At 35.9% G+C, this 26,577-nt stretch overlaps 1 protein-coding gene across 2 annotated transcripts in view; it reads left to right on the top strand.

Moving 5' to 3' along the window:
- LOC118196160 (H(+)/Cl(-) exchange transporter 5-like) overlaps positions 1-26,577 on the top strand; it is an 81,731-nt gene that overhangs the window by 49,960 nt on the left and 5,194 nt on the right. For both annotated transcript variants that reach the window (XM_035367577.2, XM_035367578.2), the window contains exons 18-19: positions 1,171-1,289; positions 23,119-23,213. In XM_035367577.2, coding sequence (XP_035223468.1) covers positions 1,171-1,289; positions 23,119-23,213 — 214 coding nt within the window. The remainder of the gene's footprint in view (positions 1-1,170; positions 1,290-23,118; positions 23,214-26,577) is intronic.

Genomic DNA, 26,577 nt, shown 5'->3' with positions numbered 1-26,577 from the left:
TGAATATCGAGCTACCTTTGCGCTGTTATCAGAAAAGAGTGTGTAAATTTTTAAATTAGATAATACTTCATGCTATCCATCTGACGTCATAAAACAAGTATTTCGAAGAGAGAGGAGGGGAGGGGGAATGGTTGTCAGAAAAATTTTTTCTTTTAATAAATTCAGATCTTTAATTAAAGTCTTGCGAAATATTTAGTTTATTAACTACTTCACAAAGTATGAGGACATTTGGAGTGCCTTTGTTAATATGGCAGACACCTTTGCAATAATTGTTTCAACTGTGGCGAGTATATCACAATCGATCAGAGCCACAGCATCAGTGACGGATGACGAAGATCCTGAAGATAGCGGACGCACAATGGCAATATACTTCAGAATTTCCACCAGAATAAAAATTATGGTATTAAGTTCGAAGACAATAGTGGCCAATGCTTCAATGCGTTACTTTCTCTGTTGTGCATCTTACCTATATTACTCTCAAAATTGATTGATATAGTCTGGAAAACGGCCTCTACCTTTATGCAAATATTTTCTGAGATACTGTCGCAGATGGTCTCTATAATGGTTCCTATGAGAGAGGGCTGTACAATTACCTTACTGAAAAAAGTAATTGGCATTGCTTTAATTCATCGAGCTTTTCAATATGTCCGAGTAAATCTTCAGTCCTCCCAATTACGCAGAGATGTCTGCCGTACCAGAAAACTGAATCACAAAGCTTTTGTGGAAGATGTAAAAAAAATTAAAAAAAAAAAAGGATTGGGAGGGGAAGAATGAGTTTATTTTAGAGTAATAAAGTTTAGTTACGTATCATAGTTTCTCTCTTTCTCTTTCATCTTATTCTTCTCTCTTAAAAATATATAAAGGAATTCCGAATGATCTTACATATCATTCAGGGTGTTTTGATAACCCTTCAAGTAAATGTAACCTTCAAGTAATGGTTTCCTGTTCGTGTAGATACCATAAAACGAAAATTGTACTCCAGTTATTAACAAACTTCAGCTAATAATTATTTTTAGCAGTAGATTGATTAATAACTTTCAAAGGTGTTTTTTTTTTTTTTTTTTTATTTATTATTATTATTTTCGACAGTTGTCATTTCATTTAAATACTTGTATATACTGTTAAAAGAAAAGTGTAATTAATTCTAATATCATTGAAAATCTTTCCTAGAACACATGAAGAATTGGAAGAAGAATATAAACGGAAAATCAGTTGTTGACTTCATACAGAGGACTCAAGATGTTCAGAGAGGTATTGCTCCAGTTAATCTCAGAAGGATAGTGGATATGGTAAGTGAAAAAAAAAAAAAAAAAAGATATTACTTTTTGTCACTTTTCCGTTCAATAACTAAATTTCAGTACATCACTATCTTCAAAATTCAACAGAACTAATTAAAACAAAATAAATAAATATATTAAATATAGCAAAATGAAAGCTGCAATATGAAAGCATAATTACCCCTGTCAAGAAAAAAGAAAAATTCTTCTCTGTTAAGAAAGAAGATAATTTCAATTCAAACTATCAGTGTGTTTCAAAGGGCAGACATTAGTATATTATGAATAAAAAAATATCAAAATATTAAACACCGTTTGTATAAAATTAAGGAAAGTTATAACATACGTAGGGTATATTGTAAGTAAGGTTCCTTTTCAATATCATTTGAAATTTTGTGCGCCTGTAAAAAGGTTATCACATCTAGCGACGATCCACGCTAGCCGGGACTTTTCTGAGAAACGAGATTCTAGTGGCATTGGTTTAAAGGGAAGGACTCCTAGAAGAAACAGCTCCAGTGGAATAGAAGGTCCTACCTGGCTACGGAAACGATGTCGCGGCTACGCGGGATTTTCTGAAACTTCGCCAAAAATGTTCCGTCTGCAGCTGGCATATTCACAAAGTCTACAGACCATTTCTTCTACGGTCTGCTCTCATTGGATGAAACATCTGCTTGGCGTCACATTTGGAATAGCGAGTTATCGCCTTCTAGGCGTGGTAATTAATGCCAAACATTAAAATTGTGGGCTTTCAGTAAAGCGAGGAGAAACAGCGTTTATTTCATTCGATAATTTTTTATTTTATAAATGAAAGCTAAGGGGAATTGCGTAGAATATATTTTAAATAACCTACTGGTTTTATTAATAGTTTATTTGTATTTGAATTTAAACTATTAAAATACGATAATTGTTTTGCAAGGAAAAATGTTTACATGGAAATAGTATATGTACTTTTTCGCCATTTCTGTTAGAAAGTGTGTGTTGTGTAAATTTCCATAGCGCATTAATTTATACAAATAAAGGAATATTAAAAAATAAACCAAATGAAAATATTTAATAAACATTTAAGGGCTTTGGATACCTATTTTTTTTTTTTACTTAAATTATAACTAAAATTATATTTTATTCCATTATGCGCTATTTCTATTGAAACGCTTCGGGATCTTGGATCGTAATCTTTGGTACCTACTACAGAGTTACAAATTAGTAAATTAAAATAAGAAAAATTAGCATTAACAAAATTGAGAAAATAAAGGTGTTAAATTTTTAACACCGCAACCGAAGGGGAAAAGATCAGTAATGACAAAGTCATTCAATAAAGTTAGGAGAAAAATAAATCTGTGTAGGGCAGAGTTTGTAAAAGTCAAGAAGGGGTATAGAACCACGATGTAGAAGTTCGAGAATTTCTTCCGTGCTCGTTACCGCTGAGCCGCGGTTTCTCCGCTGGCTTTCGCACACTTTTCAGTACACCACGCTCATATAAAAATAGTAAAGGCAATAAAGCAAAAGTCGCCAAGCACAAGATTCTGTAACCCTACGTTTCCTGTTTTAACCAATCGGAGCAAACAGTAAGGTAAAGGTAAAGGTAAAAGTAAAAGTAGGGAGGACACCAGCGATGTACCATAGGTCAACTGCTAGTGCCTTCCCATACTAACTCTTTGAGAGAAAAAAAAAGGGGGGGAATTGCAAGTTTTATAAGAATTTGCATAAAATGAAGCTTTTCAAAAGGTCTAAAGTTTGCCTATTATGGTACATCGTGCAATTCGACAGTACGCCTCGCATCCAGTATTTATTAAAAATAATGGTGTAGGGCATAAGTAGATTACAAAATAGTAGGAATACAATTTGAGATTCACAAGATAAATTGAACATCTGATTTGGTGCAACAAAAATAGGAGATAAACATAATTAATAAACAAATAAACATAATGCGATAATTATAATTAGTACTGGCAATACAATGTTAAATGAATTGTTATAATAATGCTAAAGAGGTAGGTGTCCATGGGTTATTTCAGATATATTGGTTTACTGCAATTTATAAAGTTCACGAGCGGATCCATTTTGTCCATAATCACAGCATGTAAAAGTTCACTAAGTTTAAACTATATATGGACTTACACTTGACAGAGATCTAGGCCGTAGGAAGAGAGTCGTTGCATAATTTTCTGAAACTTTGGATATTGATGTTTATCTTTAATTAAAAATCTTTGGAATGCCAGGAGGTCAATTCTTGGGGATTTTATGTGAATATCCTCAGTTAAGGGGCATGAGAAAACGTAGTGATCAGGAGTTCCCTGTTCCCCACATATACAGATGTCAGAATTTGCCAAATTTCTTGCGTAGAAATATGTGGGGAAGGGTCCATGTTTTGTTATAACATTTAAGTATTAAAGTTATAACATTTAAGTATTAAAGTTATAACATTTAAGTTATAAGATTTAAGTATTAAAGTTATAACATTTAAGTTATAAGATTTAAGTATTAAAGTTATAACATTTGGTTATAACATTTAAGTAATTTAGGGAAGGATTCGAGTTCAGAGATGCTAAGCTTACATTGGGCATCAAGTTATATGTGCGTCTTCCCTGTAGAGCATTGTTCCACAAATCTTGCCAAGATTTTGAAGCAAGTTGTTTTAGTTGGTACTTGAAATTTGAGCGAGGCCACGGAATGATGATTTCAGTACCATCTTGATTAATAGCTGCTTCTTTGGCTAGTTCATCTGCCTGATCATTACCAAAATGGCCACTATGTCCTTTGATCCATGAAATTTGAATTTTGTAGTTTGGGATTTTTCCAAGAAGAGAATTTATGTCGGATATCAATAGAGAGGAAGGTAAGGGATTTTTAATAGCTAGAATAGCTGCTTGGGAGTCAGATTTTATGCTAAATTCGTTGAGATTTTTGAGAATGGCTATTTCAATTGCTGCTTTTATAGCTGACAATTCCGCTTGGAAAACACTATTATTATTATGGAGATGGCCTTTCCATTTGATGATATTTGTGGGGGTAATTTGAAAAAAGACTGCGGAACCAACTTTTCCTTCAATTTTTGATCCATCAGTATAAGCAATTGGAGATGAACTTGAATTTTCTTCAGACGTGGGGAATATTATTTTGCTGAAGCGAAGCGCTGGATGGATAAGATTGGGGTTAGTTTTCTTTTCATAGTTGGATGGCCAAAAGGTTTGGTTGTTGAATTCTGCGACTTGGTTAAGTTGAAGAACTTTCATATAGGTGCATTCCATTTCTGCACTGATTGATAACGGAAGAGTACCAGCTAGAGTATCAAGTGCTATATTTGAAGTTATGCGATACGCCCGAGTAATGCAAAGAGTAAAAGGCCTTTGAATTGAATTTAAACATTTCATCTTTCTTACTGTCATTGGTTGTGCTCAAATTCCGGCTCCGTAATTTACCATTTTTGAGATGACTGTTTTTAGAAAAATACGTGTTATATGGGGATTTAAGCCCCAGTTATAGCCATGCATATGTCGTAGGCAGTAAGCTATTGATGTTGTACGAAGTTTAATATTTTGTAGATGAGGAATCCAGGAGAATTTTTTGTCGATTGTTAAACCGAGGTACTTGATTGTGTTCACAGATTTAATCTTTTGATTGTCAATTTTTAGAGCTAAAGCTTTAGTTATATTTTGTCCTGGTTTATGGATCACTAAGACTTGGGATTTACTATGTGAAATTTGTAGTTTTTGAATTTTGCAAAGTTGGTTAAATAACTAGAGTGTTTCGTTGCAATTATTCTGTAAAATGTCTCTGGTACGGCCACTTGTAATTAAAGCTACATCATCTGCAAAAGCTACAATTTTTGAGTGATCTGGCCATGGATTGGCAATGTTGTTGTTGAAGCTGATATTCCAGAGATCTGCACTCATGCAAGACCCCTGAGGACATCCTCGGACTTGATTACGCACAATTTCAGTGTTGTTGTAAAGAATCATACTTTTCCTGTTTCTGAAGTAATCTTGAATAATTAGAAATAAATTTTGAGGGCACTTAAAGGAACGCAGCGCTTGTAAAACTGCTGGCCACCATAAAGAATCAAAAGCTTATTTTAAGTCGAGACATATTATTGCAGAATGAAGTTGGTTGATTTTATTGTTTCTGACTTGTTCAAAAGCTTAATTAATTGCATGACTTGTTGAAAGTAGGGCTTCGAAATCCAAACTGGTTATTGCTTATTAAGTTTTTGCTGTAAACATGAAATTTTAGACGACCAATAAGACATCTTTCCAAAACTTTTCCCAGGGCTGGGAGAAGATTTATCGGACGATAAGATTTAGGTTCATCGGAGCTTTTATTCTTCTTATTGAAGAGTATTATATTACCAATTTTCAGGCAATCAGGAAAGGTAGAGAGTTCTATACATCGATTACAAAAACTACAGATTATATCAGGATGGGCTTGATTGATTAATTTTATAATGTGGTTATCGGTGCCATCTGGGCCTGGTGCCTTTTTTAAAGTTAGGTTTTTAATTACTTGCTTTATTTCTTGTTTTGAGAACGGAATATCGTTGTCTGTTTGTGGAATGTCATCGCAGTTACGGATTCTGGTTTGAGTAGGCGAATCTCCAGCTGGATCATCTTTTAGAAAGACAGAGTCAAGAATCTCATTTAGGGTTGAGAGAGTGGCATCCTGAATTTCAGCAGAACTTGAAAGCAAATTTGAGGGAAGTTGGATTTGTGACGGTTTAAATATTTTACTACTGGCGATCTTGTATAAGGTGCCATAAATTTCTTTATTGTTTAAACAATATTTTTGCCAACTTTTTAATTTAGATTCGAGAATCATCTTTTTGTAGTTTGCATTTTCTTTTTTGAATTTGAGCCAGGCTTGGTGACTTAATTCATCTTCAGTAATCGATTTCATTTTCCGTTTCAATGCTCTCGTCTTATGCTTTTGAGCGCGTAACTCTTTAGTCCACCAATTTATATGAAAGTAAGGTTCTGCAGATCGTATTGGAAAGGTATTTTCACATATTTCTTGGATTTTTTTTACAAAATCTTCTGTAGCTTTATTTAGATCTTCTTTTGTTGCACTTAGTTGGAAGGAAGAAGTCATTGGAAATGCGGATTGTTGAATTTGCTTAATAATGTTCTTTTCTTTCTTTTTAGTAATTTCAAAACGTTTCATTACAACTGATTCTGAGTTCTCTTTGATTTCAAAAGTAATATATTTATGATCTGAGTGGGAGTTGTCTTCTTCAATTTTGCGATTTGAAATCGAATTAATTAGGTGATGGGAAGTAACTACGAGATCTGGCCACCCTCTCCCATACATTGTTTCGAAAGAAGGTAAATCCGAGGCTTGGTTATGAATGACAAGATTATGTGAATTGAAGAATTCCTCAAGGGATCTTCCTTTTGGACTTGTGGAATTGTAGCCCCAAAGCTGGTTGTGTGAATTGAAGTCTCCACAAATTATGTGTGAACCTCGGAAGGAAAACAAGATGGATTCTAAATCTTGAAGCAAAGGAGAAATATCCTCGGAGGGAGATGCATAAATACTTGAAATAAGAAGTTGAGAAGTTGGAACTATTAAGACTGATTGTAACTAGGTCTCTTTTGGCTGTAATTAGAATTGGGTGCCAGCTATGATTAAAACTGATGATAGCTGCTCTGGGATGTTGATTGGGGGACTGAGGAGAATATTGAAAGACATTCCAAGACGTTGGAATGCTACTTACTTTCCCTTCGATACAATAGGGTTCTTGGATTAAAACAAAGTCTTTATGGTTATGAGTTAAGAATTCTGCTAGATAATCAGAAGCCGTTTTTGCTCTTTGTAAGTTGATTTGGAGAAAACGCATTGAAGAAAATGGTATCGAGTTTTTTAGCAAGGTTGGGGGTAGATTATTTTGTACATCACTGTCCACGTTATAATCTTGAGTTGAAGCGTTATTCTTTAAATTGCGCTCTTGCATGTTTATATCAACTGAAGAATTTTTAGTTATGGATGATGGCAACATGTGAGGTTGTGGCTTTGTCCGGGTACAATAATTTGTTGAACTGACTCCTGTACGTCTGGCATGTTCTTTCATGAGCACCGTGATCAGTTGGTAACGAAGAACCAGTTTCTTGGTTACTTCGCACACAGTTTACACAGAGTTTTACGTTTGAGGTACACTCTCTATTGGAATGTTGTTTTGCGCAGATGGAACAGCAGGGAGGATTTTGACAGCTTCGACTATTATGTCCAAGACCCTGGCAATGAAGGTAACGGGGAAGTGAAATGTAGGGTCGGAAGGAACACGAGTTGAATCCAATGAAGACTCTTGGCGAAGTAAAACAGTCACTAGAATCTGAAGAAATTTCTACAATCCAATTATTTGTATTTTCAGATCGGTGAACTGGAGAACACGAAATATCAAAATTATTATTTGATGTAATTTTCAGAAAAGCCGATCTGATATCTTCAGCAGCCGCTGAAGATGGTACATTAAACACTATGAGTTTGGTACTTTTGGGTTTTGAAGTACGAACAGTTACGGAGGCTTGTAGTTGTGAATTTTCAACGATTGAGCGGTGTAAATGTTCTAAGTCTGCTTTCTTTTCGACACCGATTAAAAGCTCATTAGACTTAGTAGTACGAATATTTTTGATATGAATACCCAGTTTCTGTGGATTAAGTGTCGAACTTCGTTGGTGTCTGATATCTTCAGGTGTTCTCTCTGAATCTTTAGGTTTCAGGAGCAGAATATGATCTCTGAATTGACTTTTTGGAGTCTGTTTCGAAGAAATGTTTTTGGCGGCAGCAACGGCGTAGGAATTTGGGGTTTGTTCTAGAAGCTTTGTTTCGAATAATTTTTTAACTTCGTGTTGTTGTTGCTGCAAATGTTCCTTCACTTCAGAAATAACTGTAGTATTTGAATGAAGAAACAGTTGCTCTCTCAGTTCCGAAATTGTACCTTCATGCTTCGCTAGAGTAAGTTCTTGGTCTGCCACTATTTGACGAAGAGCTGTTAAATGGCCAGAAATATCGTTATGTTCTTGGGTATTAAGTTTTCTATTTTTGCCGATGTTTAGAAGATCTTTAATTTTATCAGTAATTCGTAGAATATCATTCAATCTGGAGGAGTCAGCATTTTCAGGATTGCTAGTTAAAGAATGGGAGATGTTTAATAATGATGGTGAGGAAGACTTATCTTTAGAAGCCATCGATAAGAGTTTACAATTTCATAGCTCACATAAAACAAAAATGACAAAAATCAGAAACTATTCATAAGCAGAGCAGAAAATTACTAGTACATGAAGTTAACAAAAATAAATAAATAAGTAAATAGTAGGGAATAATTACTTATTAGAATAAATGCTATTACTCACATAAAGTCTGACAAAAATAATTATAAATTCAGATGTTATGCAGTTCCAATGTTTCTTAGGAAAAAGAATATATATATAAAGAAAGAAACTCAAAATAAATACAAATTCAGAATTATCTGTTGGTAATACTATATTATGTCAAGTCTTAACCAAAGGTTAATTAATTAGATTGTAAGGATCTTAAGTTTTACTAACGTTTATTTTATTTTAAATCTTTACTATCACTTCTTATTTTCTACTTCCGGCCAGAATTATAAGCGTTAATGTATTTATGCAAAGTTTGTCTGGCGAACGCCAAGTACTTAAGTTGTGGCTTTTTGCCAAGCGAGAGAGAGGAAGCAGTTAGTCGAAGCAGGCCGCTTACCTTAGAAGTTTTACTCAGTTGCTGTTGCCTTCCAGGTCAGAGGTTTAATCCTCTTGATAACTTTAAACGTATTGTAGTGTTCACAGTTCTCTGTACTACATACGGCTTCCTGTTAATATAAGGCCAATCTTCCACGTTTATTATTTCAAAGTTAAGAGTTTAGTTTTATTTTTATATTTTTACGTTTAGACCACAAGTAGTGGGTCTTTGTATTCCGAAGTACGGAAGTTATTGTAAATAGAGAAAAATAAAGGGTTTTGTATACCCTTCTTGTGTATCCTGTCTATTTCCCACAGTTATTGAACATAGCTTTAGTAAGCTCTCTGTTCCGAGTCAGGTCCTTGCATGTTCCCGAAGAAAGTAAGACGGAACATTGAACCTGATAAGATAACTGTGAGTTGTCAGACGTACATTATGTTAAGTCGTTAAGAGGAGTTCTAAACCTTATTCAGACAGGTATTTCTGCAAGTGAGTGTTAAGTAATCAGTATTATACTTAGAAAACAGATACAACAGTATGTAAAAACTTTTCAGAGTTAGGCAAAACACATAAAACACAATGTGATAGGATAGGGGAGTATAAATAAGTATGAAAAGACACACTAGTTACATTAACACTTGTACATACGATTCTAAATACCAGATAATAATAATAACAATAATTGTAATGAAAATAAAATAATATTAAAATGAATTTTTAAAAAAAATATATTCTTTCTTAAAGTACTAGACTGCAGGAGTTAATAAATAAACCGTAAAACTGGTAAACTGTGCAGAGTTCTGCTTACAAGTGAATAAAAATAGTAATTCAAGAATTAATTAATTGAAAGATAAGCGCATGGTATCAAACTGATAATGTGATGATCTGTGAAGATGCAGTATTTGACCCCGTTTCATTCAGTGCTTTTATCCTTTTAGAACTTTGGTTAAAGATTTAAAACACGATTGTTGAATTTGGGCAAAAATGCTCCGCCGATGAAACTGAGAAAGCCGTGTGCATTGAAAGGGCGCTGTTCTTATTAGAGCTGTAACAATAGAGCACAGTCGTGGGCATACAGATACAGTTCAAGGTCGCCTCCCAACTGGTTTCGGGGGCAAGTATGTGGGAAAAAAAAATCTCTCTGTAGAAGGTGACGGGGGAAATGGAACACACTTGCATGTTAAATGATGTAAAATAATTAAAATAAACGCCTCAGAAGAAGGAACGGGGAAGAAATTTTCAAGGAAGATAAAGTGTTTAAGAGCCTATCTCTTGAGTACGATTTCAGCGTTGATAGTCTTGTAAATAAGTTATAATCCAGGAAAAACTTGCATTAATTGAGCTGAATATGGTACAATTTTAATGAGCTTACTTCCTTTATTGCTTGAAATAATAACATGAAATGGCATCCATAGGTATCCTGGGAATGTGAATTAATCAAAAAGTTCAATTAATTTTATAGACGGCAGCACTATTACACAGGAAGAGTTTTATAAATAACTTGTGATCCTTGGCACTTCGCTTAACCCCTTTCACAAACAAAGGAATATCGGCCGCGTTTCACGAGAACAATAAAAACCAAGTATTTGCTGAAATAATGGTCGTAGAAACTAAAGCTTTGCAGCACTGTGTTCGCGGTATGTTGCTGAAACTTGTGCTATACAATTGAAATCCACTTGTGTTTTTTAAACGACACTTACAACAATACAAGCGGGAGCACGTGAAACTGCGCGGGGTTAGGAGGGAGAAAAAAATGGAGCAAACAGTAGAAGAAACGGTCTGCAACTGTGTCCCGGATGTGTAATGGCAAACCCCACATTGAGTTGATCAATGTTAAACGAATTTCGCTTACTGCGCATGCCCAGAGTAGAATTTGGCGCAATTTTAAAAGAAGATAAATACAGTATATGGTTAATATTGTGTTATCTGGGCGTAAACAGTTCGGGGTTTTAAAATTTGTTAGGTTGTAAGTTGCTTCATTACTTAGAGTGTAAATATCGATTGTAAACTACGCAAATTTTCATTTAAGAAGGATTACAAAAAAGGATATATTACAAGATATATTAGCTGAATGTTTAGTGATTATACTTCTGAGGATTGAGAGCAATTGAATATTAACCATACTTTCCATTCGTATATACTTTCACAAATTAAGGAATAAATCTACTAGTTTAAATTACTGAATTAAAGTCAAATAACTGATATTAAATGTAATGTTTATGAACAAAATAAACCAAAATGAAATGAAACAGAAGCACATGCAACAAGCACACAACAAATTTTCGTAGTATTGCAATTGTAAAAACAGTAAAACTAGCATGACTAACTTGTGTAATATTGTTTATTCCTCCCCTTAGTCGCCTGTATTTCCTCCCACACCAACGGTACACCATTGAGCATGCGCACTAAGCGAAATTCGTTAACACTGATCAACTCAATGCGCAGTTTGCCATTACGCGTCCTGGATAGAGATCAACTATTCAGACGAAAGTTCTGCTTCTGAAGGATCATGGGTAATTTCAAGTGTAGTGTTACGTAGGAAAAAACGTTACGTAGAAAAAAAAAATAATTATTACCTTTTCTCATTTAACTAACTTTTAAACTGACTAACTCTTGGTGCCGCGACAAAAAAAAAAAAAAAAAAAAAAAAAAAAAAAAAAAATAACTAACTGAAACTAAAACTAAACTTAGTACTCTCACAATCAAAATAAATTAAGTAAAAGATCGTACAGTCACAACTCTTAAAACTGATTTTTCTACTACCGCAATATGGTTACCAAGGTTCGATAAAATAACCATGTTTCCGTAAGGATCACATGAGTGACCTAACAGTAGACCACAATTTAACTCAAAGAAACATACAATAATAAACACATTTATTAAATAATTCAAATATTATAATTTAAAATAGCTCTCCAGACTACCCCTACAAAACATAATCTAAACATTTTCTCAATAATATCTCATTTGTTCACTTATCTCGAGTACGATTGTGAATACTACAAATCATTAATTAATAATTTCACATTTAGAAAAGAGAACATTTTATCTTCTAACATTTAGTAAATATTAAATTCCTTGATATAATACTGAAATCACAATTACTTCAGTGAAAATTTCATTTCAGAAATATTTATTTTAAGACATATTGAAATTAAATAAACAAGACCATTAAACATTAAAAAATAAGTAATTCAATCCCTCTATTTAGACAAAACACTAGTAGAAAAAAAAAAAAAATTAGAGGAAACAAAAATTCATTCACTAAACCCGCGTACTGAAGTCAGACGTGCTCGGGGAGCAGCCCGGATCCCGTCCCAATTCGTCGAAACAAAAACGGCCAAAATTTCATTGTTGTCAGGATACCGATACTGAAATCTGTGCCAGGCACAACGGGAATATTCTCATAATTCCCCTTCATCATTGTCAGGAAAACCGATTATGAGGTCTGTTCATAGCACAACGGGAATTTTCTCATAGTTTCCACTTCATCGTTGTCAGGGCAACCGATACTGGCACCACAGCGCGAAACCTTCGGAATTTCACTTGAAAAGAAGCCACTCCCTTTATTCAATATTATCATCACCAAATCTGTATCTTCGGCGGGAGCAATTCGGGACTATAACGGAAAGGAAGACACGCCCTTATTCCATATTCCATTCCATCAGAAAATCTGTCTCTTTCTACTAAAAACTATCATGTTGAAACCTATACTATTGTGCCGCAGGACAGGCAAAACACTTCGCCGCCGTCTATCACGAAGAGAGTCCGCACGGGCTCGGACAGGCCTCCGCAGAGACGCGGTAATATCCCTTAACTGTAACCCACGGTCGACCCTCGAAGGGTCGCCGCGCTTTTTTTTCTCCGCTCCCATTCAGAAGAGCTGGTCAGAACTCGCACAAAAACTCCACTATCGCCCACTGATCGGTGCAGCAGCACATCATTGACAGGTCAAAGAAGCAAACCCGCTAAGGCTCTGAAAAAATCTGCTAAAAAGTGCTCCTGCCTCTCGTGCAACGGCTTAATAGAACTCGCTTGACACTCACCAAGAAGCGCCTCAAAATCACTATTGGCTCACATTAATAAAATTAAAATTTAGCCAATTTTAAAGAAACCTGAACCCCCCTAGCCAACTGCAACCAGGTGATAAGCCATGACGAAATTTCCAAGAAAATTCAGAACTCTCACCAAGATGACAAACTCTTAAGATCGTGGACGGCAGAAATAGAAACCAATTTTAATGACGAAATATGTGCGTAAAAAGGAGGATAGCGATGTTCAGGACTTAATTTCTTCTGCTTCCGTTGCACTTTTAAACGTGCAGGAAATGGAAAATAATACTGAACTCCTGTTTGAAGAATATGTAGCAAGCAGGTTCCCGGCATTTTTTGTGAAGAATCCTACACCACTTAATTCGCGGCATTAGTTTGTAAGCTTCGTAATATTAGATTAATATGTTTCAGAAAATCGAGCGACTCGCCGATAGCGAAATACTGTCAGGCATCTTTTTTAATCCAAAGGAGAAATTTGCCCTGAAGGACTATTAATTTCATTTTGCATTGAAAACTTTAAAAGGTTGTATCACTTTTCAAATCGTAGCCACCATATATTACCACCCTGTCTTATATTTAAAGAAATTAAATAATGAAGAATCTGCGTAAATTTATATAAATTATTCTCGCATTGTGATTAAACAACGCTACCTACAGCCATCAAAATTTGAATAACTTAATCTTTCATAGAATATAGGCATGCGGAAGCCCTAATTTGAATTTGTTTTATTATCGATTTCATATTTTGTAACACTTCAACAAATTTTTGATTAAAAAACTAAGCGATTTCAAAGCGAGCAATGGCAACACTGTACGCAAAAAAAGCAAAAGAAAAAAAAATTATCTCCAGCATGGGAGACTGTGTATAGGAAATTCTAAAGATATGCTCATTTTAAAATAATTTGCGATATTGCTGTTGAACTGAATTTTTTAATTTGAGTACGTAGAACATGATATTTAATAAATAAAGGGAGCACACAAAAAGTTAGAAACACCCCTTTGGACGTAATTTAAAATCTGAAACCTTTCAGAATTTTTTTTTTTTTTTAAATGGCCGGTTGTCAGATAGGTTTTTATTTAAATGCCAGTAGCCTTTTGCCAGTACAAGAGTCGGAAGCAGTGGCTATTTCATTATGGAAGCACCTAATAGATGGTTACCATTGCCTTCTATGAAGGGACCGACAGTTACGACCATGCCTTCTCCAAGGATTCGAACCCAGGCCCATCGCTACGGCGCGGGTCACTAACTACTATACCGGCTGGGCGGCGGTCATCACGTTCTTCAGCAAGAAGCAAAAAAAGCAACAGATATTCATCGCCATTGCATATTTTTTGAGATAGGTTTTTATTTTCTTCAATTTCTTTATCAGTGTTTCCTTGCTCTGTGGTATCTTCGTTACTCACAAGTGCAGATTATATTTCTTTAGTCAGGTCGTCAGATGAAAACGTTGGCTCATCAAACGTTTAGCAGCATACCAAAAGTTACAGAAGAATGTTTACCTTTGCATTACTTACGAGATTTCCTATTTCCTGAGTTCAACTGGCAAAAAATATTCAGTTAAGATATTACTAGAACTCATCAGAAACTTCAAGAGAAAAATAGTTTCGAAGAGGGGTAAATACATCTATTTTACTGAATACGCAATTTCTTCTTGCCTGCAAAGATAATCAGCTAATCCTTACTCATTCAATGTATTATTAACATATCTTTCCTTAGAATAGTTAACAGCATGCTCTTAGGTTGTCGATCTTTTCTGCTCAGTCGTATGGAGCTGAATGCATTTTTCATGCCATTTATGGATGTCGAGAAGACAGTTCTAATAGTCCAAACTGCACTAAAATATGCAACGTTAACAGCGAATTTTCCATGTAAATTACGGAAAAAAAAGAAACAACTGAGAGAGATAGGACCCAGGGGGGGGGGGCTCAAGAGCGATGCGCAGTGCAGGGAGAAAGTTATGCCACATACGCATGACGTCATGTGGGTGACAGCGTTAGTTCTTGGCGTTTGTTTACTTTCATTGCATCAACAGTTTGATTTGCTATTATACCTAGGCGGAAGTGGCAAATTGTGCTATAGCGTTGTGTCAGAATTATACACGTTAATACGTTTTTTAGCGGAAAACACTCTTTACAACCAGATAAAATAACTATTTTTTTAATGAATTTATGTAGTTTTCATACATAACTGTGATGTAATTTTACATTTATTTTTCATTTTACTACTATTTTACATTTAAATTGAAAAATTTCTCATTTTAAATCACTTTTTATCATAATCTTCATTTTGTGTATGAGACTTACATCGTAGTGAGATATTTAAACTCAGTGTCATGTTTACCAATACCGAGTACCTGAATGATTAATAAATTCGCGTATCTAACTTCATTCACATATTTTGGTTACTTTCTTTACATCCCAAACGTAATTCTATGTATTGAAGCAGCGTCTGGGTTAATCTTTGCGAACTAAGTAAACTGATACATGCCTCACCGTGAGGAAAAAACAATTTCTCGACCACACTATGATGCAAACATCGAATGAGTGAGTGACATATTTCCTTCAGTGTCATTTAACTGATGCATACAGGTATGTGTGATGTAATTTAATTGATATAACTTACACATGCTTGAACCCGAAGGAAAACAAATCTGTGTATAATGCTAGAATACAAATAGCGAAAGAGTAAGTAAGATATTCTGTTCAGTGTTATTTAACTTCTGCATATGTTTTAATTTTGATTCCATATAACTTGTTTTTAATTATAAGAGAAAGAAAAATAATTCAGTATTGAAGACATATTTCGAGTATAGCAAAAGTATTTTAAGAAACAACCTGATAAAAATACATTAGTAATTAAAAATATTTAATTTGTGTACAGGCTGAATTGAAATTAAGATGTGGTGGTGTATTTAATTATGGCAAAGCACACTAGGGCTATCTGCGTAATAGGTGTGATGCCTTCGTGGAGGACTTTCTCAGGGTAACTGGCTCGTATACACGTTACGCATGAGGAAAACCACGAAAACACCCATGCAGCCAGCCCGTTCGCGGGATTCGGACCGAACTACCAGTGTTCAGCGACTTTACCGCTCGGCCGCTGGTGGGCCGAAACTAAGATGTAGGGCAAGTTTATTATTATTATTATTATTGTGCGTATATGTGTAAGAAAATGTATTTTAATTGTTCCATTTTTGATGTATGGAAGGAAGAATAGGATGCCAATATCGAAGATTATTTACTATAGCAAATAATCACGTCAGGATAAATGTTATATAGAAATCTTGGGAGTGTAAGGGATTATAAGAGTATTTTTAGATTATACTGAAAATATACGCACTTCTGCTAAAATCTGAAGTGAATCAGTATGAACTTTTTTAAGTGACTTTTCACTTTAAAAAGAATGGGATAAGTATACTATTTAAAAGTATAATGACGGATATTAAGAAATTTGTAGAATTTTATGGTATTTAAATATGAATTTGTTAAGTCAAATCTTTTTATATATATTTTTGCTTGAGATATGTAATTTAAACTGAAAATCACGATCATATATTTCTCATGGAATGTCAAAGTTCATTTGTATTAAAAAAAGTGCATGAGCAATGAAAATAAATAGAATAATACTTTTTGATTATGTTTTTACCATGGTCTTAGCAGTTATGCCATCATGTGTTCTGTTCAACAAGATTTATTTAGTGCAAACAATACTACGAAAAAATATTGGAAAATACCTTGTTTTACAATATTTATTTCCCTTAATTAACTTAAATATCGTTTTTCATTTTCTAATGCTTTCCTTTACGAAAAGAATTTAATGTTTACAATTATTTTCAGCATTCTTACGAATTCTGTGCATAAAATAAACATTTTCTTTAACAAAATACTTAATCGGAAAGTATATACCAGGTATTTCCGGTGTATCTACCACATATAAAATGATCATTTTGCTTTAGTTTACATTTTTGCCATTACCAAAATCATGTAGTAGACGCGTCGGCCGATGCGTCTTGTCTCCCGGGTGACGTCACTAGCAGCAACCAATGGCACGCGTTTTCCGTTCCTGGCCTAACCTTAGTATATTAAAGAACCTTGGATAGGACCTACAGCATCAGTCGAGTTCACCCCTGACTTTCGAGTTAGACGGACGCTTTTCTCCTCACTGCTGAAAGAACGACCTTGGGCGTGATTCTGAGTTCAACGCGGAGCGTGAAGGAACTTCAGCCTCCCGCTTTGATTCTCCTTGCACTTGATTTTGCGAACTTACTTTTGCTGTTAGGGGCTAATAGTAGGTTGGTGCTTTGGCCCCGGCTACGAGCACCGTAAAAAGGTCTAGCGAACCTAACAGTACGGCCACGTGTCTGTTGTTTCTACGACCTCTGCTCTTTACCTATTGAACAATGATTGAAAAGCTCTTTGACTTTCTCGGAGTGCTAATCACGGAGTACGAAGTGAGACCTGATGACAAGCCACTCACTGATAAGGAGAAAATGGAACTACGAGTACTCCGCGGTTTCAGAGCCACACTCCACAAAATGAACTCTCCAAGGATCCGAAAACACTGACGTTAAGGAAAATATACCTGATAGGAACTAACCGGAACCTGGACAATCTATGACAAACTTGGCTGCGGAATCTATGATAGTGGATGAGACGCGGACTAGCAGTAAACGCCCGCTCAGTCCCACCATTGAATTCAATATTCCAGTCGCTAACAGATTTTCCTTTGCTGAAGAAGGAACTCCACTGGACATGGACAATTCGGATGATGGAAATTACACAGAAATTAAGAAATCTGTCCGGAAAACTAGGCGAAAGCACGGGAAACGCCGTACCCCGGCAATAAACCCAAAAGTGAGAACAATCTGTGAATCCTGTTCCTCAGGAAGAGAAACTTCTGAATCCTGCCGCTCAGGAAGAAGAACCACGCGATTCGTCTGCCGTGATCGACACTGCCTTTCATCAACCAATCAGTGTGGATGGCCCTAACACTCGAACACACGAGGTTGCTACCAGTAGTCATGATAATGTGGCGCCATCTATTGGGGCTACTGTAAAGTCAGCTCACGCGAGTATGTCTTCGGCAGAAAGCGTAGCTCGGCCAATCAACATCTTGGATGAGTTCACGTGCCCGGTTCGGTCAATGGATAGTGATGCTCGTGAAACTCAGACTGGAGCAACCCGAACTGAGGGTCAGTTCACTTTCCCACGCAGGACGGCGAAAATGGCGCCGATTTGCATTCGAGAATGCAAGTACAACTGGAAATCTTTCACTCAACTGCTTGAAAAGGAACAACTGACCGATTTCACCGCGAAAAGAAAGGTGAAGGCAACTATGAAATACACACAAAAAATTCGGAAACCTTCCTAAGCATGACCGCCCTTTTCGACAAAAAAGAATTTTCTTATCACTCGTTCCTTCTCCCTGAGGAGAAGAACCTCAAAGTTGTGATAAGAAATCTTCCCATTGATACGAAACCCACGGACATTCAGGAGAAACTCCGTGAAAAAGATTTCATTGCTCTCAAAGTGGAACAACTAATGAAGGGCAGAGGAAAAGATAGGGCTAAAATGCCCCTATTTCTGGTCACTCTTTCTAAGACCCCTAAAAACAATGAGATATATCATCTGAAATATCTAATGTACTTGCACATTAAAGTCGAAAGATATCGTGGTCGGCGTGGGCCGACACAATGCTTTCGATGTCAAAGGTACCATCACGCGCAGGCGGCGTGTCACCACCCGCCTCGCTGCTGTAAGTGTGCTGGCCCTCATGAAAGCCGGGATTGCCCAGAACCTAAAGATTCTGAGCCGAAATTTTGTAACTGTCTCGGGAAGCATACCAGCAACTGGAGGGGTTGTGAGGCATTCCCAAAGCAGAAACCCAATGCCCCCAAGTTTGATGAAAGGGTCATTGTCAATAAATCCTACGCCCAGGCTGTTCAATCTGATATTTTCGCGGGGAAAATTCAGAAAGCTGTAGCGGACGCTCAGCAGGTCATGAAGAACCTTGCTGATCTTATAGCGCTTCTACACAATACAACTGCCATGGCAGAAAAGCAAACTACAGTGAGGCCCAATACTAAGATAAATTATGGATCGTAAGTCCTTAGTAAAAATGACCCCAGTGACGATCATGACATGGAATGCGCAGAACATTATCACCAAAATTAACGAACTGCAGGACTTTCTCACACACTACAACATCGACATTGCACTAATCACTGAGACACACGCTACGCCAGCGCACTCCCTGAGTATTGCTAACTATCGCAGTTATCGCTGTGATAGGATCAGACATAGAGGCGGAGGTGCCGTAATCTATGTTAAGCGGAGTTTGGATTCCTGCTTCTACGCTTCTGACAATTCTCACGGGTTTGAAGAAGTCAGGGTAGTCGTTCGAATCCCTAATTGGGGAAATATGCTTGTATGCGCCCTTTACAACACTCCAGATCTCAGACTACAAGATCATCACTTACAGAATTTGCTAAATAACCCCTTTCCCACCATAATTGGAGGTGATCTTAATGCTAAGCATGTTAGCTGGGGGTGCCGCAAAACAAATAAAAACGGTGATATCCTTCAAAACTTCCTGTTCAATTACCCATACTACATTTACCCTCCAGAAGATTTTACTTTCCGGCTTACTCACCCAAGACAGTATCCAGACATACTGGATCTTTTCCTCACATCTGATAACTTACCGATCACTACGGAAGTAATCAATGATCTTTCTTCAGATCACGTGCCAGTTCTCGCACACCTTGGTATTGGCAGGCCTGAAGCAAGCACCACTTACAAAATTAGTGATTGGGAAAAATTCAAATCTGAAATTAACAATCACCTCCCCAAAACAGAGCAACTTAAAAACACGCATGATATCGACAAGGCTATCACAAGTATCACCACCTGCATTGATACGGCATTGCAAAATTCTACTACAGAAATTATTAATAAAAAACATCACTTCAAACTTCCGCAAGAAATTAAATTAATTAGCCAAACACGAAATAGACTCCGCAACATCTTCGCCTACTCACGTGACCCAGCAATTAAATCGCAAGTTAATAAGCTTAATTGCAATATTAAAAAGTTAATTGACTCCCACCAGACTAAACTTTGGAATAACAAAATTGAAAAATTAAATGCTGAAGAAGGAGAATTCTGGAAGTCCCTCCGTTTAATGAAGTCGACAAAAACAAGCAACAAACCTCTACAGGACGACACTGGATTCAAATACAGCAACGAAGACAAAGCTAAAGCCTTTGCCACCCACTTCGCGAAGCAGTTCACTCCAAATGAGACCCCTTCAAACCGAAATTTCATTAGTCACATTAACATGTTTGTCGATAATTGGATGAACCAGCCTAGTGTCAAAAATCTCCCTGTTTTTACCTCTCCCATAGAAGTTAGCTCTATTATAGCTAAACTTCATAATAGAAAAGCACATGGGAAGGACAAAATCTCTAATACAATGATTAAACATTTGCCTGGTAATTTCATTAATAAACTCTGTAGCATTTACATCGCCTGCCTCTACCTATGCTATTTCCCAGCTGAGTGGAAACAAGCGGTTGTCATCTTAATTCCCAAACCGGAAAAGATAATACAAGAATGGATGGGTTTCGCCCAATCAGCTTGCTTCCTGCACTGGGAAAGATCCTAGAGAGAATTATCTGCAAAAGACTACAGCCAGCCCTAAACGCGCTTCCAAACCAGCAGTTTGGATTCCGTAAAGGATTGTCTACCACAATGCAGCTGAGTTTTTAAGCGCAGCTATTCATAAGCATCAGACAACTGCTTTTCTTATGCTGGACGTGGCAAAAGCCTTTGACCGCGTCTGGCATAACGGACTTATCTACAAGCTTGCTTCCCTTGATCTCCCCAGGGAAACGATTTTGATTCTTCACTCCTTTCTAAGTGATCGATCCTTCTGTGTCAGGCAGGGCGATCTTTATTCTGAAAACACATTAATTAAAGCCGGCGTCCCCCAGGGAAGCATCCTTGGGCCTATCTTCTATCTTATATATGTTAAGGACTTCCCTATGATTGAAAATACAAACTGCATCACCGCCTGCTACGCGGACGACACCGCCATTCTTTCTAGTTCACTCAATCCACGACATGCCATCATCAGAATACAAAACCACACACACGAGATAGAGGAATGGTGTCGCAAATGGAGGACGTCCATTAATGCCACAAAATCTAAATTATTACTGATAGGACGGCATAGAAGAAAAAACACTGATGCAGATCTGACCCTCTTTAATGAAACGTGCCCAAAGTCAGAGAGGCTACATACTTGGGAGTTCGTTTTAACGGCTCGCTTACATGGGGTCCTCACATTTCCTTGACCATCGGGAAAGCCATAGGAGTCTCTAGGAAGCTCCGAAAATTTCTTGACGCCTCTTCACCACTGGATCTTGCTCGCAAGAAGCACATTTACACATCAATATTAAGACCCATCCTTACATATGGCTCCCCTGCATGGTGCTCTGTTCCCCCTTCCGTATTAAATAAATTGCAGGTTTCCCAAAACAACTACTTATGAAAAATCACAGGAGCACCCTGGTTCGTTCGCAATGAACAGCTACACAGAGACCTTAAACTCCAAAATCTGGCGTTATTCATCAATAAATTAAATAATAATTTTTTCAAGAAAGCTATCACCAACGCGGAGGTAAATTATTCTGACAATTTTAAGTACGAGCTCCTACAAATTGACATCAATTTAAGGCCCTATGCAACCCACATTTATCGGAATCCCCCATAAATACTCCTAACTTCTGCCAGTCAATTTTTGAAGTTTCTAAGTATGACTTCTTCATTTACACTGGCCTGGGCCACATCTACGCAATCTTCCTGCAGTCCCTTATTAAGGTATTCCTGCGAAGCACTGTATGCTATGTCTCCCCAAACCGGGGTTATTTGAGGTGCCTGTAATAGCGGGGTATAATTCCTGCTGAAACAGGCATATCAAAAGTATCAAAGACCTACAGCAAAACATATGCTTGGATCATAAGACAGAAACAATAGCTTTCTGTACGATGAGTAAATGTAAAAGCAGCAGTATAATCAGCAGCTGGGCTGTCATTTGAGCCAACCATTTGCTAAGACAAACACAGCTGAACACTGGTAATTTGACTCTGATTCAAACTGCGAATGAGCTCATTGTACGGTTCTTTTCGCCTTTTTTCCCATGTTTATATAAATTTCAGTTTATGTGCCTTAAAAAGCACTTCGTGAAGCCATCCTTTTCGTTACGCAGACAATCTTCGAGTGCTTTGCCATACAAACGAGGCTGTCACACAAGAAAGGTGTATTTCGCTAAACGTCTGGCCAAATTTGAAGAAATTATTTTTGAAATTAAATGTTCTTTCTTCTCATGGTGATAATACTAATAACCAAATTAATTTTCTCCAGCTGAATTTTGATTCAACTAATATTTATATTTATTTCCCTGCAGAAAAACAGCATAGAAAGAGAGACTAAATTAAAAAGAATGCTATTTATTCGACTATCATAAACAAAAAAGGTAGACCCCCCCTGCATATACTAGGATAGATGAGTGGTCTTTAAACTCTGTTGAATTAAAAAATTCCTAAAATGATAGGTTTTTTTTTTTTTTTTTTTTGTGGAAAATCCTTTTCAAATAAATAAACAAAGAGTTAAAAAACACTGGAAATATATCATTACATTATTTATACCAGTGAAATATAACATTACACTGGAAATATATCATTACATTAGTTACGAATAAAAATCGGAATAAAAAGTACTATTTAATTTTAAATGGTTAGTTTTCACGGTTCACTTGATATCCAAAAATTCTTTCGAATTTTGATTTATGAGAACCCTAAGGAGTTACTTGGAACTGCAAGGTTCCTGAAGTCTAGTTTGAAGACCACTGAGATAATGGGAAATAAATAAATAAAAAATAAAATTTTGAAGCTTAACTGCATAGAACGGTGTTGAAAGTATGGTTAATAGAAAAAGACTGATGCATTTAATTTAAAGGAATAGAAACTCCTAATATGAAATATGTTATGAATGTAATATATAATACAATATATTAAATTAAGTACATTTTGTTTCAAATACAGGGTCCTTTAACAGTGACGGTGGAGACTCCAATGGAAACAGTAATTGAAATGTTTTGTAAATTAGGTCTTCGACAAATTTTGGTAACAGAGCATGGGTAAGTTCATCATTTATTTATATATTTTAACACTATTTTTCTACAGATTCTATATTGTATACAATTTAAAAAGAAAAAGATAAATTAAAACACATTCTTCTGTAATGGCATAACTATTGGGTTGTTCAGAATGTAATTTCGTTTTTTCTTAACAGACGGCTTAATTGTATTTTTTCACTGCCAAATTCTCATAAAATCATTATATATTTTGACAGCTGATATAGCAGGGCTTGTTTGTAGAAAAGTTCGATTGATTCTATGCACTAGTTTTTGGTTAGTGCCCTTTCAAATATGGAAAGTGAAAAGCAGCATTTTCGGTATATTTTCCTTTTTTTTATTATTGAAAAGGTAAAAATGCGGTTCAAGCGAGAAAAAAGAAAAAATTATGCGATGAGTATGAAGAAGATGCTTGATTCAGAATGTCAGTGCAAAAATTGTTTTGCAAAATTTCGATCTTGAAGATGCATCATGTTCTGGAAGGTCATTTGGAGCTGATGAAGACGCAATAAAGGCATTAATTTACACAAACCGGCGAATAATGACTCGTGAGATCGCTGAGAGAGAAAATTTATGGAGTTCGACCATTCATTATCATTTGAAACGCTAGGTTTAATCTCGAAGCTCGACGTATGGGTTTCTCATGTTCTTAAACACTTCCTTAGCTATCGAAAATCCATGTTCACATTTTGAAGACAGCATGGCTGATTCAGAAGTCAAGCAACAAAAATCAGCGTTACATTTTCAAATTTTCACAGGACTAGTTTCGATGTAAATACCGAACTACCATCCTCAGCAGCAAAAGCATCCTATATTTGCGCTTTTGCTGCTGAGGATGGTGGTTCGGTAAAACCATCGAAACTAGTCCTGTGAAAATTTGAAAATATAACGCAGATTTTTGTTGTTTGACTTCTGAATTAGTATTTGTTCGGCGTGTTATTGTGTCTTAAGCATAGCTGACCTTTCGTGTTATCTATTCCGAGAAAAAAACCTAATGCCTCTAGAGTGACAATCAACTAAAATATGGGCCATAAGTCGGCATTATCTGAATTTGGTCAACTGAATCTCATACTTCTCTCCCGAATCGTCCTTTAAGTGACGAGAATGTAATGAATTATCACCTTCTCCAGTGCATGTTTTCGTTGAGTGTGGTAGCATGTTTGGTTAGTAATCGGAAGATCCGTGATTCAAATTCCGACGAGAGCATAGTTGTTCTCATGTTATCTACTCTGGAAGCGAAAAAAAACCCTACATATCCCTACATAATAACGATAAATGAATTCTAACAGTAATTTGCTGTTATAAAAAATATTCGCTTATAATTAAATTTTACAATTTGTACATTAAAATAAATTTTGTAATTCTAGTAATTTGAAATTTCAGAACTATTACATTTCCTATATATTCATGCATTTTTTTTAAAATTTAAATATTTAGTGTTTTTTGTTCAATTATTTTACATTTACTCATTGTGCATTTTGTTTAATCTTGAATTTGTGGCCACTTCTTGTAATTGTATGTTTACTTTATGCATTAATTTCTACAGCTTTAATTTTGATGAAATGATGTTGGAATTGTAAGCATAGCTTAAACAGCATTTAAGATATGTAGCTTATCGTACCTTAGATCCCTTTCTATCGTCACTTCGATGACATATGGCGATTTCTCCCCAGCGTGGCAACATTTTAGGAGCGAAGTACTAGATATAAATCGTTCGTGAAGTAATCAAGAATGTGATCTCTGTTAAACAAAAAGTCATTGAAGTCATTGAAGAAATATCTGTAGTTAACAAGAGATTCAAAAATGAAATACAAAGGTTAGAGAAGTAATTTCTGGAGCTGACTTGTTCTGTGAAATACATCTTTACTTAGCCTTCTGTAAATAAAATCAAGGCTCAGACAAATCATCCAATTATCAAATAGTTGATGGGAAAATATCATGGAATGTATTTAAAACACATTATACAAGGATTTTGCAGGCTAACAAATGAGATTCTCTATCCAAATCCTTACACCTGATCATTGTGCTATGAGGAGAAGCAGGAGAAATATTACAGATGCTTTTGGCCAAAAAACAAATATATGTTGACATCTTAGTAAATGCTTTAAAATTGAGATTCATTGAAAAATAGCATGAACTTAAGGGCTGGCAGTAGAGCACAGGAAATACACTTCAAAAATTCCCTATAGATGTAGGAAAACTGATTCATTTAGTACTGCGAGACTTCACCTCTGGAATTAGAAATGTTTTTTATCTTCCAGTATTTTGCACCTGCTATTAGGAATGTAGAAATACAACAGGCACTTTAAACAATCAAGATTTAAAGAATGCTCTCATGCATTTCATGAAAGGCGAAATTGCCCATAATGCAAGCAGGAGAGATTATTAGCACATAGAAAATCCAATACTTAAAGCGCTGACGGAACCAACAAAAAGACTGAAGCTTATGGAATCTTTCAAAACAGTAATAATAATAACAGATTAAAATGCTGCAGCTATAACAATGAAGGGCTTTTATAAAAAAAAGTGTCTTGGCCATTAAATACAGAGAAGTAAAGAGTCTTCTTTCGAAGGAGCAGAAAATAAATGCAGAGAAAACTTTCCTGTTCAGTTTCATGGCAGAGATCATGAATTATATGAAGGAGAAATAAACAGGTTTCCTCATTGTATGATAGTAGATGCCAATGCTAACTTCACTATTTTATGATCCTCAGTGCATAGGCTTAACCTGGCACAAGAAACTCAGCTTCATCCTTGTGTCTACAGACTGTTAACGGAGGCGGAAAAAAAATACCACTGCATGGGAAAATGAAAGTTATATGTTCACATCTTGTGAATATGAGCACAAAGTGGCCGGTACAATATTTCATGCATGCTCAGAATGAAACTTTTAAAGGAATACAAGTTTTTTTTAGATGTCAAAAATTATGTACCTCACTGAAGAAATAATAATGCTTTGCATGATAATGAAATCTGTTATTTTAAGTTAATACTCCACAATAATATCCCTAACCTTTATTGAAAAAAATATGTCTTTAAGGAATAGCAGAAACTCACAAAATCCTGAGTGAAGAAATTATTAACCCTTTGCGCTCGAGGCGCTTTTCTGTCGGGTGAACCAGCAACTTGAGAGTAATCAGCCATTCCCGCTTATATCATGAGTTCCTTATTGTTAACTTAAAATAATTTTAGGCACAATAAAACACCTTAAACTCGTATATTTTAACATTATACATATTTTTTTAACTTAATGAAACATATGTATTAAACATTACGTTCTAAAATTTTGCTTCGTATGTTATTTTACAAAACAATCTCCAATATGCATCCTTGGCTTGTCGGGGCATGTGTCACAGTAGTATACAGT

This window comes from Stegodyphus dumicola, chromosome 3 (genome assembly GCF_044657685.1).
Source record: "Stegodyphus dumicola isolate Sdum_Otavi_A_Nest chromosome 3, ASM4465768v1".
NCBI lineage: Eukaryota > Metazoa > Arthropoda > Arachnida > Araneae > Eresidae > Stegodyphus > Stegodyphus dumicola.
Note: the sequence above shows the minus strand (reverse complement) of the source record. Positions and strands in the feature narration are given on the sequence as shown.